General features: G+C 41.7%; 1 protein-coding gene across 4 annotated transcripts in view; it reads left to right on the forward strand.

Annotated features, from left to right (window-relative positions):
* The window catches only part of PHF3 (PHD finger protein 3), a 147,246-nt gene extending 134,082 nt beyond the window's left edge, over positions 1-13,164 (forward strand). For all 4 annotated transcript variants that reach the window (XM_056565808.1, XM_056565807.1, XM_056565809.1 and 1 more), the window contains exon 16: positions 10,340-13,164. In XM_056565808.1, coding sequence (XP_056421783.1) covers positions 10,340-12,399 — 2,060 coding nt within the window. In that variant the 3' untranslated portion in view covers positions 12,400-13,164. The remainder of the gene's footprint in view (positions 1-10,339) is intronic.
* Positions 13,165-18,369: the final 5,205 nt, after the last annotated feature.

The following is an 18,369-nucleotide window of genomic DNA, read 5'->3' on the forward strand; positions in this document are numbered from 1 at the left end:
GCAAACCTGCCACCTCCTCCTATTCCCTGCGATCTGTCGGTTAGTTAACCGACCAATCGCAGGAGGGGGGCGGTTACTTCCTCCCGTCCTGCCCGGCCCCTTGAAGTCCGGAGAGGACGGGAGGAAGACCGGAGGACGCGACGGGGGAGTGCTGGGGCCCGGCCCCGGTACTTACCTCGTCCCTGAAGACCCGGATCCCGGCGAGGAAGATGGTGGCGGCGGCGACAGGTGAGTAGATCTTCAGCCGCGGTCGGGCCCTTTACAGCAATGCACGTCGCCGTAAAGCGACATGCATTGCTGTAATGGGACCCTGTAAACTACAACTCCCAGCATGCCCAGACAGCCCTTGGCATCTGGGCATGCTGGGAGTTGCAGTTTTGCAACATCTGGAGGTCCACAGTTTGGAGACCACTGTGCCCTTCCAGATGTTGCAAAACTACACATTCTCAGCATGCCCTTACTGTCGAGGCATGCTGGGAGTTGTAGTTCTGTAACATCTGGCCCTTCAGATGTTGCAGAACTACAACTCCCAGCATGCCTGGACAGTTTTGGCATACTGGGAGTTGTAGTTTTGCAACATTTGGAAGGGCACAGATTGGGAACCACTGTATTAGTGGTCTGCAAACTGTAGTCCTCCAGATGTTGCATGCTGGGAGTTGTAGTTCGGCAACATCTGGCTCTAAAGATGTTGCCGAACTACTACTCCCAGCATGCCTGAGAATGTTTGGGAGTTGTGGTTTTGCAACAACAGGAGGCACACTGGTTGGGAAACATTGTCTGTTTCCTAACTCAGTGTTTCCCAACCCGTGTGCCTCCAGCTGTTGCAAAACTATAACTACCAGCATGCACTGATAGACTGTGCATGCTGGGAGTTGTAGTTTTGCAACAGCTGGAGGTCCCCCCTTGAGAATGTACAGGGTACATTCACATGGGCAGGGGGCTTACAGTGAGTATCAGGCTGCAAGTTTGCGATGCAGCAAATTTTGCGCGGCAGCTCAAACTTGCAGCGGGAAAATCGCTGTAACCCCCCCCCCCCCCCCCTGCCCGTGTGACTGTACCCTAAAAACACTACACTACACTAACACAAAATAAAATAAAAAGTAAAAAACACTACATATACACATACCCCTACACAGCCCCCCTCCCCCAATAAAAATGAAAAATGTCTGGTACGCCACTGTTTTCAAAATGGAGCCTCCAGCTGTTGCAAAACAACAACTCCCAGTATTGCCGGACAGCTGTTGACTGTCCAAGCATGCTGGGAGTTTTGCAACAGCTGGAGGCACCCTGTTTGGGAATCACTGGCGTAGAATACCCCTATGTCCACCCCAATGCAAATCCCTAATTCAGGCCTCAAATGCGCATGGCGCTCTCACTTTGGAGCCCTGTTGTATTTCAAGGCAACAGTTTAGGGTCACATATGGGGTATCGCCGTACTGGGGAGAAATAGCCTAACAAATTTTGGGGGGCTTTTTCTCCTTTCACCCCTTATGAAAAGGTGAAATTGGGGTCTACACCAGCATGTTAGTGTAAAAAAATAGAATTTTTTACACTAACATGCTGGTGTTGCCCTATACTTTTCATTTTGACAAGAGGTAAAAGGGAAAAAAAAGCCCCCCACAATTTGTAATGCAACTTCTCCCGACTACGGAGATACCCCATATGTGGGCGCAAAGTTCTCTGGGGGCGCACAACAAGGCTCAGAAGGGAGAGTGCACCATGTACATTTGAGGTGATTTGCACAGGGGTGGCTGATTGTTACAGCGGTTTTGACAAACGCAAAAAAAAAAAAAAAAACACGTGACCCCATTTCGGAAACTACACCCCTCACGGAATGTAATGAGGGGTGCAGTGAGAATTTACACCCCACTGGTGTCTGACAGATCTTTGGAACAGTGGGCTGCGCAAATAAAAAATTTTGTACAACCCACTGTTCCAAAGATCTGACAGACACCAGTGGGGGGTAAATGCTCACTGTACCCCTTGTTACGTTCCTCAAGGGGTCTAGTTTCCAACATGGTATGCCATGTGGGGGTTATTTTGCTGTTCTGGCACCATTGGGGCTTCCTAAATGCGACAAGCCCCCCCGAGCAAAATTTGCTCTCAAAAAGCCAAATATGACTCCTTCTCTTCTGAGCATTGTAGTTTGCCCGTACTGCACTTCATGTCAACTTATGGGGTACCTCCATACTCAGAAGAGATGGGGTTACAAATTTTGGGGGCTATTTTCTGCTATTAACCCTTGCAAAAATATGAAATTTGGGGGAAGCACACATTTTATTGACATTTTTTTTTAATTTTTTTACATATGCAAAAGTCGTGAAACACCTGTGGGGTATTAAGGCTCACTTTATACCTTGTTACGTTCCGCAAGGGGTCTAGTTTCCAAAATGATATGCCATGTGTTTTTTTTTTTTCCTGTTCTGGCACCATAGGGGCTTCCTAAATGCAACATGCCCCCCAAAAACCATTTCAGAAAAACGTACGCTCCAAAATCCCCTTGTCGCTCCTTACCTTCTGAGCCCTCTACTGTGCCCGCCGAACACTTTACATAGATATATGAGGTATGTGCTTAGTCAAGAGAAATTGGGCTACAAATAGAAGTATACATTTTCTCCTTTTACCCCTTGTAAAAATTCAAAAATTGGGTCTACAAGAACATGCGAGTGTAAAAAATTGAAATTGTGAATTTTCTCCTTCACTTTGCTGCTATTCCTGTGAAACACCTAAAGGGTTAAAATGCTGACTGAATGTCATTTTGAATATTTTGGGGGGTGCAGTTTTTATAATGGGGTAATTTGTGGGGTATTTCTAAGATGAAGACCCTTCAAATCCACTTCAAACCTGAACTGGTCCCTGAAAAAGTGTGATTTTGGAAATTTTGTGAAAAATTGGAAAATTGCTGCTGAACTTTGAAGCCCTCTGATGTCTTCCAAAAGTAAAAACTCGTCAATTTTATGATGCAAATATAAAGTAGACATATTGTATATGTGAATAAAATAAAATAATATTTGGAATATCCATTTTCATTACAAGCAGAGAGCTTCAAAGTTAGAAAAATGCTAAATTTTCTCATTTTTCATCAAATTTGGGGATTTTTCACCAAGAAAGGATGCAAGTTACCAAAAAAATTTTACCACTAAGTTAAAGTAGAATATGTCACGAAAAAACAATCTCGGAATCAGAATGATAACTAAAAGCATTCCAGAGTTATTAATGTTTAAAGTGACAGTGGTCAGATGGGCAAAAAATGGCCGGGTCCTAAGGTGTAAAATGGCTGGGTCCTTAAGGGGTTAAGGACCCAGCCAATTTTCACTGTAGGACACGGCCATTTTTTGCACATCTGACCACTGTCACTTTTAAACATTAATAACTCTGGGAGGCTTTTACCTTTCATTCTGATTTCGAGATTGTTATTTCGTGACATATTCTACTTTATGTTAGTGGTAAAATTTTGTCGATACTTGCATCATTTCTTGGTGAAAAATTCCAAAATTTGATGAAAAAATTGAAAATTTTGCATTTTTTTTTACTTTGAAGCCCTCTGCTTATAAGGAAAATTAATATTCCAAATAAATTATATATTAATTCACATATACAATATGTCTACTTTATGTTTCCATCATTTTTATGTTTGGAAGACATCAGAGGGCTTCAAAGTATAGCAGCAATTTTCCAATTTTTCACAAAATTTTCAAAATCAAAATTTTTCAAGGACCAGTTCTGTTTTAAAGTGGATTTGAAGGGCCTTCTTATTAGAAATACCCCACAAATGACCCCATTATAAAAACTGCACCCCTCAAAGTATTCAAAATGACGTTCAAAAGGTTTGTTAACCCTTTAGGTGTTTCACAGGAATAGCAGCAAATTGAAGAAAAAATTCTAAATCTTCATTTTTTACACTCGCATGTTCTTGTAGACCCAGTTATTCAATTTTTACAAGGGGTAAAAGGAGAGAAATCTTCCTAAAATGTGTAACCCAATTTCTATCGAGTAAGAAAATACCTCATATGTGTATGTCAAGTGTTCGGCGGGCGCAGTAGAGGGCTCAGAAGGGAAGGAGCGACACTGGGATTTTGGAGAGTGAGTTTTTCTGAAATGGCTTTTGGGGGGCATGTCACATTTCGGAAGCCCCTATGGTGCCAGAACAGCAAAATAAAAAACCACATGGCATACTATTTTTGAAACTACACCCCTCAAGGCACGTAACAAGGGGTCCAGTGAGCCTTAACACCCCACAGGTGTTTGACGACTTTTCGTTAAAGATGGATGTGAAATTGATTATTTTTTTTCACTAAAATGCTAGTTTTCCCTCAAATAATTTTTTTTACAAGGGATAATAGGACAAAATGACCCCCAAAATTTGTAACCCCATCTCTTCTGAGTATGGAAATACCCCATGTTAGGACGTAAAATGCTTTGCGGGCAAACTACAATGCTCAGAAGAGAAGGAGCACCATTGAGCTTTTGGGAAAACAATTGTTTGGAATGGAAGTCAGGGGCAATGTGCGTTTACAAAGCCCCCTGTGGTGCCAGAACAGTGGAACCCCCACATGTGACGCTATTTTGGAAACTACACCCCTCACAGAGTTTAATAAGGGGTTCAGTGAGTATTTACACCCCACTGGCGTTTTGACAGATCTTTGGAACAGTGGGCTGTGCAAATGAAAAATTAAATTTTTCATTTTCACGGACCACTGTTCCAAAAATCTGCCAGACCCCTGTGGGGCGTAAATGCTCACTGTACCCCTTATTACATTACGTGAGGGGTGTAGTTTCCAAAATGGGGTCACATGTGGGTATTTATTTTTTTGCGTTTATGTCAGAACCGCTGTAAAATCGGCCACCCCTGTGCAAATCACCAATTTAGGCCTCAAATGTACATAGTGCGCTCTCACTCCTGAGCCTTGTTGTGTGCCCACAGAGCATTTTACGCCCACATATGGGGTATTTATTTATTAGGAGAAATTGCGTTATAAATTTTGGGGGTCTTTTTTTCCTTTTAACGCTTGTGAAAATAAAAAGTATGGGGCAACACCAGCATGTTAGTGTAATTTTTTTTTCTTTTTTTACACCAACAAGCTGGTGTAGACCCCAACTTTTCCTTTTCATAAGGGGTAAAAGGAGAAAAAGGCCCCCAAAATTTGTAGTGCAATTTCTCCCGAGTACCGAGATACCCCATATGTGACCCTAAACTGTTTCCTTGAAATACGACAGGGCTCCGAAGTGAGAGAGCTCCATGCGCATTTGAGGACTAAATTAGGGATTGCATAGGGGTGGACATAGGGGTATTCTACGCCATTGATTTCCAAACGGGGTGCCTCCAGCTGTTGCTAAATTCCAAGCTTGCCTGGACAGTAAGTGTTGTTTTGCAACAGCTGGAGGCTTCGTTTTGGAAACACTGCCATACAATAAGTTTTTCATTTTTATTGGGGGGGGGGGGGGGGGGCAGTATAAGGGAGTGTATATGTAGTGTTTTACCCTTTATTATGTGTTAGTGTAGTGTAGTGTTTTTAGGGTACATTCGCACTGGCGTGTTACGGTGAGTTTCCCGCTAGGAGTTTGAGCTGCGGTGAAAAATTTGCCGCAGCCCAACTTGAAGCAGGACACTTACTGTAAGCCTGTCTGTGTGAATGTACCCTGTACGTTCACATGGGGGAGCAAACCTCCAGCTGTTTCAAAACTACAACTCCCAGCATGTACTAACAGACCGTGCATGCTGGGAGTTGTACTTTTGCAACAGCTGGAGACACACTGGTTGGAAAACCTTCAGTTAGGTTCTGTTACATAACTCAGTATTTTCCAACCAGTGTGCCTCCAGCTGTTGCAAAACTGCTGATGTAGTTATTCAATAGCTGGAGGTACGCTACTACAACTCCCAGCATGCCGAGACAGCTGTTTGCTGTTTGGACATGCTGGAATTTGCAGTTTTGCAACATCTGGAGGGCTAAAGTTTTAGAGAACACTGCAAAGTGATCTCAAAACTGTGGTCCTCCAGCTGTTGCAAAACTACAAATTCCAATATAACCTACACTCTTCCTCTGAATGACACCAATAGAAATGGCAACAAAAACCACCTATGGTAATACTCCTACAATTGTCACCATACAATAACCGCCAATAATGCAAAATTCATGCAAAAATTGTATAAACTTTATTAATGTTCTAACCACAATTAACAATGACCAAAGGAAGGACAGACAACCCCACCCCTAAAAAACATATACCCCAGAATGGCACTGGTACCCTGGTCCTGATTATCAATAGATGGTAAGTAACAGGAACACTGCACAAGGTTATGTATCTCCCTTAGCATCGGTACGGCAGTGTATACATCAATACAAAGTCAATTATAAGAATTATATATATCCATCATACACTACCTGTAGTAGGCATGTTCCCACAGGCCATCCAGGGACACCATGCACCCTCAACGGACGTCGTTTTGTGGGTCTACCCACTTCGTCAGGAGATCCTCCACTGCCGTACCGATGTTAAGGGGGATACATAACCTTGTGCAGTGTTCCTGTTACTTACCATCTATTGATAATCAGGACCAGGGTACCAGTGCCATTCTGGGGTATATGTTTTTTAGGGGTGGGGTTGTCTGTCCTTCCTTTTGTCATTGTTAATTGTGGTTAGAACATTAATAAAGTTTTTACAATTTTTGCATGACTTTTGCGTTATTGGTGGTTATTGTATGGTGACAATTGTAGGAGTATTATTATTATTATTATTATTAAAACTATAAATTCCAGCATGCCCTAACAGCAAGCAGTTGTTTGGGCATGCTAGGAGTTGTAGTTTTGCAAGATCTGGAGGGCTACAGTTTGAAACCACTATATAGTGGTCCCTAAACTGTAGCCCTCCAGCTGTTGCAAAACTACAACTCCCAGAATGCCCAAACAGCTGTCTGGGCATGCTGGGAGTTGTAGTTTTGCAACATCTGGAGGGCTACAGTTAGAGACCACTGTATAATGGTCTCAAACTGTACCCTCCAGATGTTGCTAGGCAACTCACCGGCTTCCGTCGGATCCAGCCGCACGTCATCGCCGCACACCGATCTCCGTCGCCCGCAGCCTCCGTCGCCCGCCCGGATCGGTAAGTGGATCTTCGTCGTTTCCCCCGTCCTGCCCCTTCTATTGTGGGTGGGCAGGACGTGGAAAACGAAAGTTAACCCGCCCCCGATCTGCTATTGGTGGTCATGTCTAGACCACCAATAGCAGGGATAGGAGGGGTGGCACCCTTGCCACCTCACTCCTATGCCTTCAGGGGGATCGTGGGTGTCTTAGATAACCGCGATCCCCCTTATATTCCGTGTCACGGGGTCACTATAGACCCGTAATGACCCGGAATCGCGCAAATCGCAAGTGTGAATTCACTTGCGATTTGCCGCGATCGCCGACATGGGGGGTCTGATGACCCCCCTGGGCATTTGCACGGGATGCCTGCTGAATGATTTCAGCAGGCATCCCGGTCCGATCCCCACCCGGTGCGCGGCGGGGGCCGGAATTCTCCATGACGTATGCGTACGTCATGGGTCCTTAAGAGGTTAAAGGGAAATTCGAGTGAAAATTTTATTAATTGTATTACTCCTATATGCCAGGGCTGCCGGAATAAAAAGAAAAGATAAACTTTGACTTACTTTCCGCCACTCCTTCAAAGACAATGGAGTTGGTTTTCCATCCTCCAGCCTCTGTCTTTTTCCAGCTTTTGGTGCCCAGCACATTATACTGTGCATAGTAAATCACCAGCGGCAGGGATGGCCCTTCTCGTCCGGTGATATGCTGAGCGGTGTGATGTAATGGGCCTGGGCTTGGCATTATTCAAAGTGCTGTGCTGGTACATCACACCGCCCCTCAGCCCATCACTGACCGAGGTGGTGACATATCGGGCACCAAAAGCCGTAGGAAGACCAGGGCCAAAGAATAATGCGATTCCGTGAGTGGAGGAAGGTAAGTTAGGGTTTGCTGTTTTATTGTGGCAGCCTAGGCATATAGGAGAAATATTTATTTATTTTTCTGTTATGGAGTTCCCCTTTAAGGTCAAAATAAGCCTGGTCTTTAAAGGGTTAATATTCACTTTATTCTCCTTTCAGTCTCTGGATACAGCATAAAATTTACAGCATTAAATCCTCAGTATCATATCCAGCAGCTTTTATGCTGGGAAATTCGGTGATTACATCCTATGGAATTCCTTGCATGAAATCTTCAGCGTATATGCTACATGTAAACTTACACTAAAGTTGCAAAAAATAAATGATTTGATCCATCAATTTTTTTATAAAAGTTTAAAAGTATTTTTTTTTAATGCTCAATGTGAGATGAATGTGTATGGGTTTGGGCACCCTGCAGAATTAATATCTTGCACTGCCCCCTTTGGCAAGTATCACAGCCTGTAAATGCTTTTTGTAGCCAGCCAAGAGTCTTTCAATTCTTGTGTGAGGTATCTTTGCCCATTCTTCCCTATAAAGGTCTTCCAGTTCTTTGAGATTTCTGGGCTGTCTGTCACGCACTGCTCTTTTAAGGTCTATCCATAGATTTTTAATTAGGTTGAGGTCAGGAGATTGTGAAGGCAATGGCAAAACCTTCAGTTTATGCCTCTTGATGTAATCCCCCGTGGATTTCGAGGTGTGTTTAGGATCATTATCCATTTGTAGAAGCCATCCTCTCTTTAAATGGGCACTGTCACCAACTTTTTTTTTGATATGTGGTAGTACTTATGTACTACAACATATCTCTAATATAGTTTCATAATTTTTTTTTTTTTTTTATTAATATGGTGTAATTTCCATTTGAAAACCGGCCACTAGGGGTCTCTCCTGTTCGAATTCTTTTAGCCTGTGCTCGCTCCCTGCCTGTCAATCAGATATATATAATTTTTTTTTTTTAATCAACTGGTGCCAGAAAGTTAAACAGATTTGTAAATTACTTCTGTTTAAAAATCTTAATCCTTCCAGTACTTATCAGCTTCTGTATGTTGCACAGGAAGTTCTTCTCTTTTTGAATTTCCTTTCTGGCTGACCACAGTGCTCCCTGCTGACACCTTTGTCCATTTTAGGAACTGTCTAGAGTAGGAGCAAATCCCCATAGCAAACCTATCTTGCTCTGGACAGTTCCTAAAATGGACAGAGGTGTGGTCAGACAGAAAGGAAATTCAAAAAGGAAAGAACTTCCTGTGCAACATATAGCAGCTGATAAGTACTGGAAGGATTAAGATTTTTAAATAGAAGTAATTTACAAATCTGTTTTACTTTCTGGCACCAGTTGATTTAAAAAATGTTTTCCAGAGTACCACCATTTTAACTTCCCCAGAGCACCCCTTTAAAATAGGTTGAACTTTATAATTTTATATTTTTTATTCTCAGACACCGTTATTTTATACATTAGGTTATTGAAATTGTTTCTTTGCATTAGAGTACCAACTATGTGAATAACAGTGTTTGAAATAGTTTATACGCTCTATCATTTGTGACAAATTTTAACTTTTACTTGTTTTGTTTTTTTACATATATATATATATATATATATATCTCTATCTATACATATATATATCTGCATTTCTATATGCTGGTTGATTTATCCTGTATTTGATGGACACACGTTATCCTGCAGGAAATGCTGGTCACTTGAGTTGATCTTCCCCACCCTGTGGGTACTTGCTGCTCATTTAAATGTGTGGGGAAAAAAAACACATAATGGGGAGATTTATCAAAACCTGTGCAGAGGCAAAGTTGCCCATAGCAACCAATCAGCGTACTTCTTACATTCCTAACAAGGCCTCTGAAAAATGAAAGAGGCAATCTGATTGGTTGCTGTGGGCAACTGGGCAACTTTGCCTCTGCACAGGTTTTGATAAATCTCCCCCATTGTCTTGTTCAAAAGCAGGAATTTGCAAATGTAAAGGTATGCCTGTAAAGGTGCTTTTAATGCCTTTCTGGCACTGTGTGCATTACACTATGTGAATGCATAAGACAGATTCTTTTTAACTTCACTCTGAAGTAATGGTAGTAGACCATTGATTCTAATGGCAATAGGAGCATAGGACATCACCTATAACTGCAAAAAGCTGTACAATGCTGCACTGCTATAAGGTTGTTTATTTGAATTAAGTCTGCATGACTCGACTGTGATAATTTACTGTGTGAGTAAAACCATTGAGTTATTCTCATAGTGTTCAAAAGAGTGCCAAGGCTTCTTAATGCTCATATTTCCTGAAAATGTAATAACCTCCATGTCTGTCATGTAAGGGTAGGCATGTGGACACAAATTCAGGCTCTTAGAAATTTGTATATATTTTATAATTACTTACTAAATTCTTTGTTTTTATTTTTTTTCAGGCCTTGAAACACGTCGACCAAATTTACTTCTGGCTTTGATAATTCGCCAGAAAGTGAAACGACAGCTCAGTACAAGCATTGATGATGAACATTTAGGCTCCTTACTTAATGTGCCGGAGAAGAAGAATAGACTTGAACTCGATGAGGATGATGATGAAGAAGATGATGAAAATGATTTTTTTAATTCTTTTACTACCGTATTGCATAAGAATCGGAACAGAGCACAGGTTTCAGAAACTGAGGAACCACAGGCTGTGGTTGAAACTGAAACTGTACCAGAAGCAATTAAAAGAGAGCCTGCAAAGCCACTACGTTTTTTACCAGGAGTATTAGTTGGATGGGAAAATCCACAATCTACCTTAGATCTGGCTAATAAACCTTTACCAGTTGATGATATATTACAGTCTCTTTTAGGTACTACAGAGAATAACTTTGAATGTAAATCATCAGCTATAGCAAATAAGACTTTTAAAGAAGAAAAAAATCAAGCAATTGATGAATCAGGCACTTCTGAAAAATCATTAAACATAGAAATGAATATATTGTCCAGTACAGTAGAAGAAACAAAGGATAATCCAGCTCCAATAACATTACCTGGATCATCATTAGGACTTTCTCTGAAAGATAAACCTCCTGATGTTTCCACTGAGGCATTTTTAACTACAGTGAATGTTCTGGGTGAAGAGCCGGTGGATAAAAATCTTTTAGCAGAAGAAGCAGATGTTAAGAATAATGTTGTACCAGTTTCAAATATGTCTTCAATTCCAGTGACCAAAAGCAGTGAAGAGAATAATATAGCATCTGTGGATGTCAGCTCGAGCCCTGTGAAATCTCCAAAGTTAATACATAGTAAAAGGGATCCTAGACAAGCAGCTGGAAGAGGTCATCATATTAATACTTCAGATACAAAAGATGCTAAATCAGATTCACACCAGAATAAGGATTTCACTGATAATGCCTCCCGACATAAGAAAGATAAGACAAGGAAACATTCTCATGAAGAAACTGATGTATCTTCACCTAAAAGTAGACCGAAAACCAATTTATCATTTTCTTCTTCCACAAATGTTGGCACAGATATAGATGAAGAATCCAATACTGAAAAGACATTCCCCCCAGATCTCCTTATTGATGACACAGATCCTCTCCAGCAATTTAGACGAGCTTTGGCTGCAAACAAATCCCAGACTCAAACTGAAAATTCTGTCAAAAGTCCAGCTCCTACTTTTTCAGGAAACTTTTCTCCATTAAGGTTACCACAGCCTTCCTTCTTACCTTTAAATACTAGCCCTCCAGCCTTTCCATTCCAGCATGCTCCAGGCTTTCCTTTGCAGGGTAATCCAATATTTCCCTATGCTCCTCACATACCACCTCTCTTACCTACACCATTAGGTATGGGTTTTCCAAGACCACCCAGATTTCAATCTGCAGAATCCAGTATCCATAATTCATTAGTTGCCTGGCACCCAACACTTCAGTTAGCTAGGCAGCCTCCTCATTATTTTGGACATGTTCCTACAGGACCTCTTATAAACCCTGAACAAGTCAGGTACCAAGCGCCACAAAAGCTGTACCATAGAGACCACAGAGGCCCAGAAAGACGTCACAGTGATCCTTGGGACAAGCAAGATAGAATATCTGACAGAAGTTCTAGTCGAGGAAGCAGAAGTGAACACAGGCAGAGATTTTATAGTGAGTCACACCACTCAAGAGATAAGAGGCATGATAAGGAATCTGGAAATGATAAGCACGGAGATAAAGACTCTGAAAGAAGCAGACGTAGGGACCGAGAAAAAGAAAGGAGTCATGACAGAGATCGGAAAAGCCGCGATGAGTCACATAGGGAAAAAGAAAGAAATCGGGCCTCTCATAGTGACAAGTCTTCTGATAGTAGAACAAGCAAAGAAGGGAGGAATGATAAATCTAAAAGTGAGGACCGTACTCACGATAAAGAAAAAAGTAGGGACAGAAACAGAGATCGAGAAGAGGAAAAAGATCGTGATCGGCACCACAGAGAAAGAAATAAGGACCACAGTGATAAAACTAAAAGTAAACGATAAACATCTCATGCTGTTTTATCTATTACTTGGTTGTGCCATCATTTTTTATGAACTCTCAGTGTTTTTCCACACAAGAACTATTTTAAGCCTGATTGCCCATTATATGTTTTATGTTCAATTATCACTAATCTTAAACTTATTTAACAAATCTTTTACACAAATTGAAATTTAATGTCAATATATTTCTTTCTAAATATGCTAATATGTAATATTTAGTTGGAAAGAAGCAGCTTTTTCACGCTAAGGTATTAACATTTTAAAAGAAAAATATACAAAATGTATTTGATTGCACTGTTTTTACAACCAGAATATCTTGAAGCTATACCGATTCTTAATTGGAGATTAATATATAAAAATTTGGTGCTGTAGAAAACAACAAAAATTTTGACAAAAATAAGCAAATTACTTATTATGGTCAGCATATCATAGTTGATTATATCACAAATTTTTGGGTCAAAGCCGTTCGGTTACTACAGTATAGCTTTGAAATGCACTTGCCATAGGGCAATATAGGCTAATCTTTCAAGCTTCAATTTCTTAGTAAGTTAAATTGAGACATTTTTGTTTGTGCTTTAAATACTTGAAAATTCAGCTTGTACATTCTTGTGTTTTGCTATTTTTTATACTGTAAAATGTAAATATTTTAAGGAATATTTTGATTTTAAAGATAAAATAACTAACATATTTTGTCTCATTCCACTGTATGTAATGTTGTGTTTAATTCTTGTTCTAAAAAGAGTAAAGGTTTTAGTAATATTTCTTGCATTTCGTTTCATGTTTCCTTTTTTTTCATATTGTAATGCTTTTGTTTTTTTGTATTAACTGTCTTAACTTTTTGTTGTTTTGCCCTTAACACATTTGCATATTTCAGCCTTTCTTCACTTAAGCTCCACTGCGTGATAAAATTTGGTTCGAAAGGTATTGCTCCATTTTTTTTTATCTTCTTTACTTAACCATCTGTTAACTTTTAAATGTTTGGGCAATTGGCAATTAAATATGCAAGGACTTTTCTAAATGTCCTTTCAGAGTTTTGCAGGTGCACATTTTGAGAGCTAAATTTCAGCAACGGCTGGTCTCTCCAGAGAGAAGGCAAGGATGGTGTTTTACTGCCTCTTCCCTCCTGATCGCTATATACCAGCACTCATAGGTTCTGTGTATACAGCTCAGTAGGAAGCCATATGACATGTGATCTCCAAATGTCATCTAACTGTAGTGTTCTGCTGGGTCTCATTAAACCTAGATCAGCCTTGTAGAGTGGGTCAGTAGGCTGTATTCCCCCTGTAACGGGGGCTAATTTCTCAGCCCCTGTTACAGGGAAAATCAGCAGTAAAGAAATGTGATGTGAAAATGCCACCCAAAGGTATTTTATGACTTTATGGGGGCACAAGGTTAAGAAGATCAAAAAAGCCCAAACAACGCTTCTGGCCCTGCTCCCTATATACATCCCATTTATAGAAATGACCATAATCTAAAGAGAACACAATTAAAAAAAAAGTTCTTAACCAGAAATTTGTTATAATAGTAAACATTAGAAATACTTATTTCCATTTAGTATTTTTACATTTGCCCTCAAGCTACAAAGTAAAAATGTACTAAAATAAAACTGACACACAAAAAAGCCCTGCGTATCACACAAGTTTTGAGACTCACAAATTTACAGTGGCAATGAACTCTAGATTGTCATCAAATGTGAACAGATGATTTGCAATAAATTCCTTGCCACAGAAAAGAAAAAAAATACATTTGAGATCACTCTTTAAGTTTGCCTTTACATCAACCATTTATTGTCCATTAAGTGCCAGGGCTGTCTCCTAAAGTGGATTCAGCTATAGGATTGGTTTTTCACCAGTGCAAAGCTTGCTTAGGAATAGCAGCAGGCAGGTATCAGTGCATCTGCATCCATTATGAGACAGAGGCTTTTGGAGGCTAGCCTGGAGCCTGTTGTTAAATGGGTTGTGCGCTAACGTGCAGTTCGGAGCTCCGCTCACAGCGTCCGGAAGTTCATTACTCCGAACGCTGTGTGCGGGCTTCCGTGTTCGCGGCCGGCAGGTGTGACTTCTCGCCTGCCACCTCGTGACGTCTCGCCCACCCCCTCAACCAAAGTCTATGGGAAGGGGGCGTGACCGCTGTCACACCCCCTTCCCATAGGCTTTGGTAGAGGGGGCGGGCGGCCGCGAACACGGAAGCCCGCACACGGCGTTCGGAGTAATGAACTTCCGGACGCTGTGAGCGGAGCTCCGAATTGCAGGGCAGCGCACAACCCCTTTAAAGGACATCTGCAGTGCTGGGCAAAAAAACTTTTTTTCCAACGATGTCTCCCCCGTCAAAATTGGCCCAGCCCTTCTCCCGTTATCAGCACACCAATTACTGAGGAGAAGTGAAAGTAAAACTACATCTCCTATCATGCCTTGTGCTTACTTCCTGTAAGCTGCTGCCTTCCCCCTGTTCTATCCCCCGAGCAAATTATTATATTGTAACGCCCACATCTCCCTCCCCTATGCATATACCCTCCCCTTCTGCTCATCTCCCCTTCCCCATGCTGGCTCCTGTCCAGTGATGAAGCAGGCTACCTCCGTGCTCACTGTAGACAAACAGCCTGCATAGCTAGAATCAGCAGTGTCTGCACTGGAAAGTGGATAGTGAAAGTAAATATGGTAAAGTGTGTTATCCTGCTGTATACACTGGATCACACACTTGGCTCTGCTGTATACACAGGATCACACACTCGGCTCTGCTGTATACACACAATCACACTCGGCTCTGCTGTATACACACAATCACACACTCGGCTCTGCTGTATACACACAATCACACTCGGCTCTCCTGTATACACTCAATCACACAAGTAGTCTCCTGGGAGGTGTAGTTCACCAACACCTCTATTGTATCAGTAGTCTCCTGGGGGTTGTTGTTCACCAACACCTATATTGTATCTCAGTAGTCTCCTGGGATTTGTAGTTCACCAACACCTCCATTGTATCTCTGTAGTCTCCTGTGCGTTGTAGTTCACCAACACCTCTATTGTATCTCTGTAGTCTCCTGGGATTTGTAGTTCACCAACACCTCTATTGTATCTCAGTAGTCTCCTGGTATTTGTAGTTCACCAACACCTCTATTATATCAGGAGTCTCCTGGGAGTTGTAGTTCACCAACACCTATATTGTATCTCTGTAGTCTCCTGGGTGTTGTAGTTCACCAACACCTCTATTGTATCAATAGTCTCCTGGGATTTGTAGTTCACCAACACCTATATTGTATCTCTGTAGTCTCCTGGGATTTGTAGTTCACCAACACCTCTATTTTATCTCTGTAGTCTCCTGGGATTTGTAGTTCACCAGCACCTCTATTTTATCTCTGTAGTTTCCTGGGGGTTGTAGTTCACCAACACCTCTATTGTATCTCTGTAGTTTCCTGGGGGTTGTAGTTCATCAACACCTATATTGTATCTCTGTAGTCTCCTGGGAGTTGTACTTCACCAACACCTCTATTGTATCTCAGTAGTCTCCTGGGAGTTGTAGTTCATCAACACCTATATTGTATCTCGGTAGTCTCCTGGGAGTTGTAGTTCACCAACACTTCTATTGTATCTCTGTAGTCTCCTGGGAGTTGTAGTTCATCAACACCTATATTGTATCTCAGTAGTCTCCTGGGAGTTGTAGTTCACCAACACCTCTATTGTATCTCTGTAGTCTCCTGGGAGTTGTAGTTCACCAACACTTCTATTGTATCTCTGTAGTCTCCTGGGAGTTGTAGTTCACCAACACCTCTATTGTATCTCGGTAGTCTCCTGGGAGTTGTAGTTCACCAACACCTATATTGTATGTCTGTAGTCTCCTGGGAGTTGTAGTTCACCAACACTTCTATTGTATCTCAGTAGTCTCCTGGGAGTTGTAGTTCACCAACACCTCTATTGTATCTCAGTAGTCTCCTGGGAGTTGTAGTTCACCAACACCTCTATTGTATCTCAGTAGTCTCCTGGGAGTTGTAGTTCACCAACACCTATATTGTATGTCTGTAGTCTCCTGGGAGTTGTAGTTCACCAACACTTCTATTGTATCTCTGTAGTCTCCTGGGAGTTGTAGTTCACCAACACTCTATTGTATCTCAGTAGTCTCCTGGGAGTTGTAGTTCACCAACACCTCTATTGTATCTCAGTAGTCTCCTGGGAGTTGTAGTTCACCAACACCTCTATTGTATCTCAGTAGTCTCCTGGGAGTTGTAGTTCACCAACACCTCTATTGTATCTCTGTAGTTTCCTGGGGGTTGTAGTTCACCAACACCTCTATTGTATCTCTGTAGTTTCCTGGGAGTTGTAGTTCACCAACTCCTCTATTGTATCTCTGTAGTTTCCTGGGAGTTGTAGTTCACCAACTCCTCTATTGTATCTCTGTAGTCTCCTGGGAGTTGTAGTTCATACACCAGTGTTTCCCAACCAGGGTGCCTCCAGATGTAGCAAAACTACTACTCCCAGCATTCCCTGGTTGGGAAACACTGGCATACACACACACACACACACACATAATAGGGACTACAACTCCCAGCATGTGTCATTCAGTAGTCCCCCCCTCCCCCTCCCTCTCACACACAAAAATCATCTCCAGTATGATATTTATTCCCTGTAGTCTATACACCACCAGCCCCTGCAGTGTAATATGTCTCCTTCACACACACGTCCTCCCCTCCCCCGCTCTGTGTTTCCCCCATGAAAACTTGAAACCTCCCCGTGATAAGTGAGGTCCTGTGTAGACAGAGCAGGGGAGGAGCTGTGGACATCCTGATTCTCCCCCTGCTTGAATCTTACAGATAGGAGACAGAAAGAGATTACAGATAGGGGCGTTTCTGAGGCTGAGCCTATGGCTGCCTCAGAAAGCGCCCGCTTATGCAAATGCATAAGCAGTTAGGACTCGACGGAGGCTAGGGGGAGCACAAACACTGCTGGGAGGAAGAGATCTCCTTCCCCAAGATGGCGGCTGCAATGTAATGAATAGAGGACGGACGCAGGACTACTGGACCATGCCGGCATCTCTAATATCTCAGAAACTGCTGCATATTGGTAAATATAACGAATTGACTGAATTGTATAACTTTTGTTTTGGGAACATTTGGGCAGGGATTTTTGACCACTACAGTTGTCCTTTAAGAAGGGCAGCAAAGAAACCACTACTCTCAAAAAAAAAAAAAAAATGATACATCAAGCATAGACTGACGTTCTGAAGGAAGTACAGAAATTGGATGGCAGAGGACTGGGGTAAAGCTATTTTTTGTGATGGAGCCCCCTTCAGACATCCAAAAGAATGGTTGGTTGTCAAGAGAAGAAAAGGTGAGAGCAACGATGAGTACTGTGTCATGCCAACAGCAAAGCATCCTTTAACTTTAAAATTATGAGGTTGCTTTTCATCGAAGGGTGGTTTGTTTACAGTTTTACCTAAGAACACTGCAATGAATAAAAAAATGGCATTGAAACCTCCTCCAAGAGCAACTTCTTCCAACAATCCTAAAACAATTTGGTGCTTTACAATGCTTTTTCTAGTATGATACACCACATCACTAGGCAAAGAGTGATAACTAAGTGGCTCAGTAAACAAAACATTCGAATTTTGGGTTCATAGCCAGGAAACTCCCCAGATATCAATCCCATTGAGAAACTGATCAATCCTCAGAAATTCAACCACTAATTAGGCAGGATTGGGTTACTATCCATCAGTATTTGGCCCAAATGCTGATATTCAGCATGCCAGGATGAATTGCAAAAGCCTTGAAAAAGGTATAACACTGTCAATATCCAGTATTTGCATAAACTTGATGTATTTGTCAATAAATGTTCAAAAACTTACTATACCATTGAAACCTCTAACTAAAAGATCTTAAAAACGCTGATGCAACAAACTTTGTAAAAACCCACCCAAAAAACCTCAGTTTCAAAACTTTTGGCCACGATTAAAGTACTGAATGACTAAATTCCACTGATGT

Source organism: Hyla sarda, chromosome 3 (genome assembly GCF_029499605.1).
Source record: "Hyla sarda isolate aHylSar1 chromosome 3, aHylSar1.hap1, whole genome shotgun sequence".
NCBI classification, from domain to species: Eukaryota; Metazoa; Chordata; class Amphibia; order Anura; family Hylidae; genus Hyla; species Hyla sarda.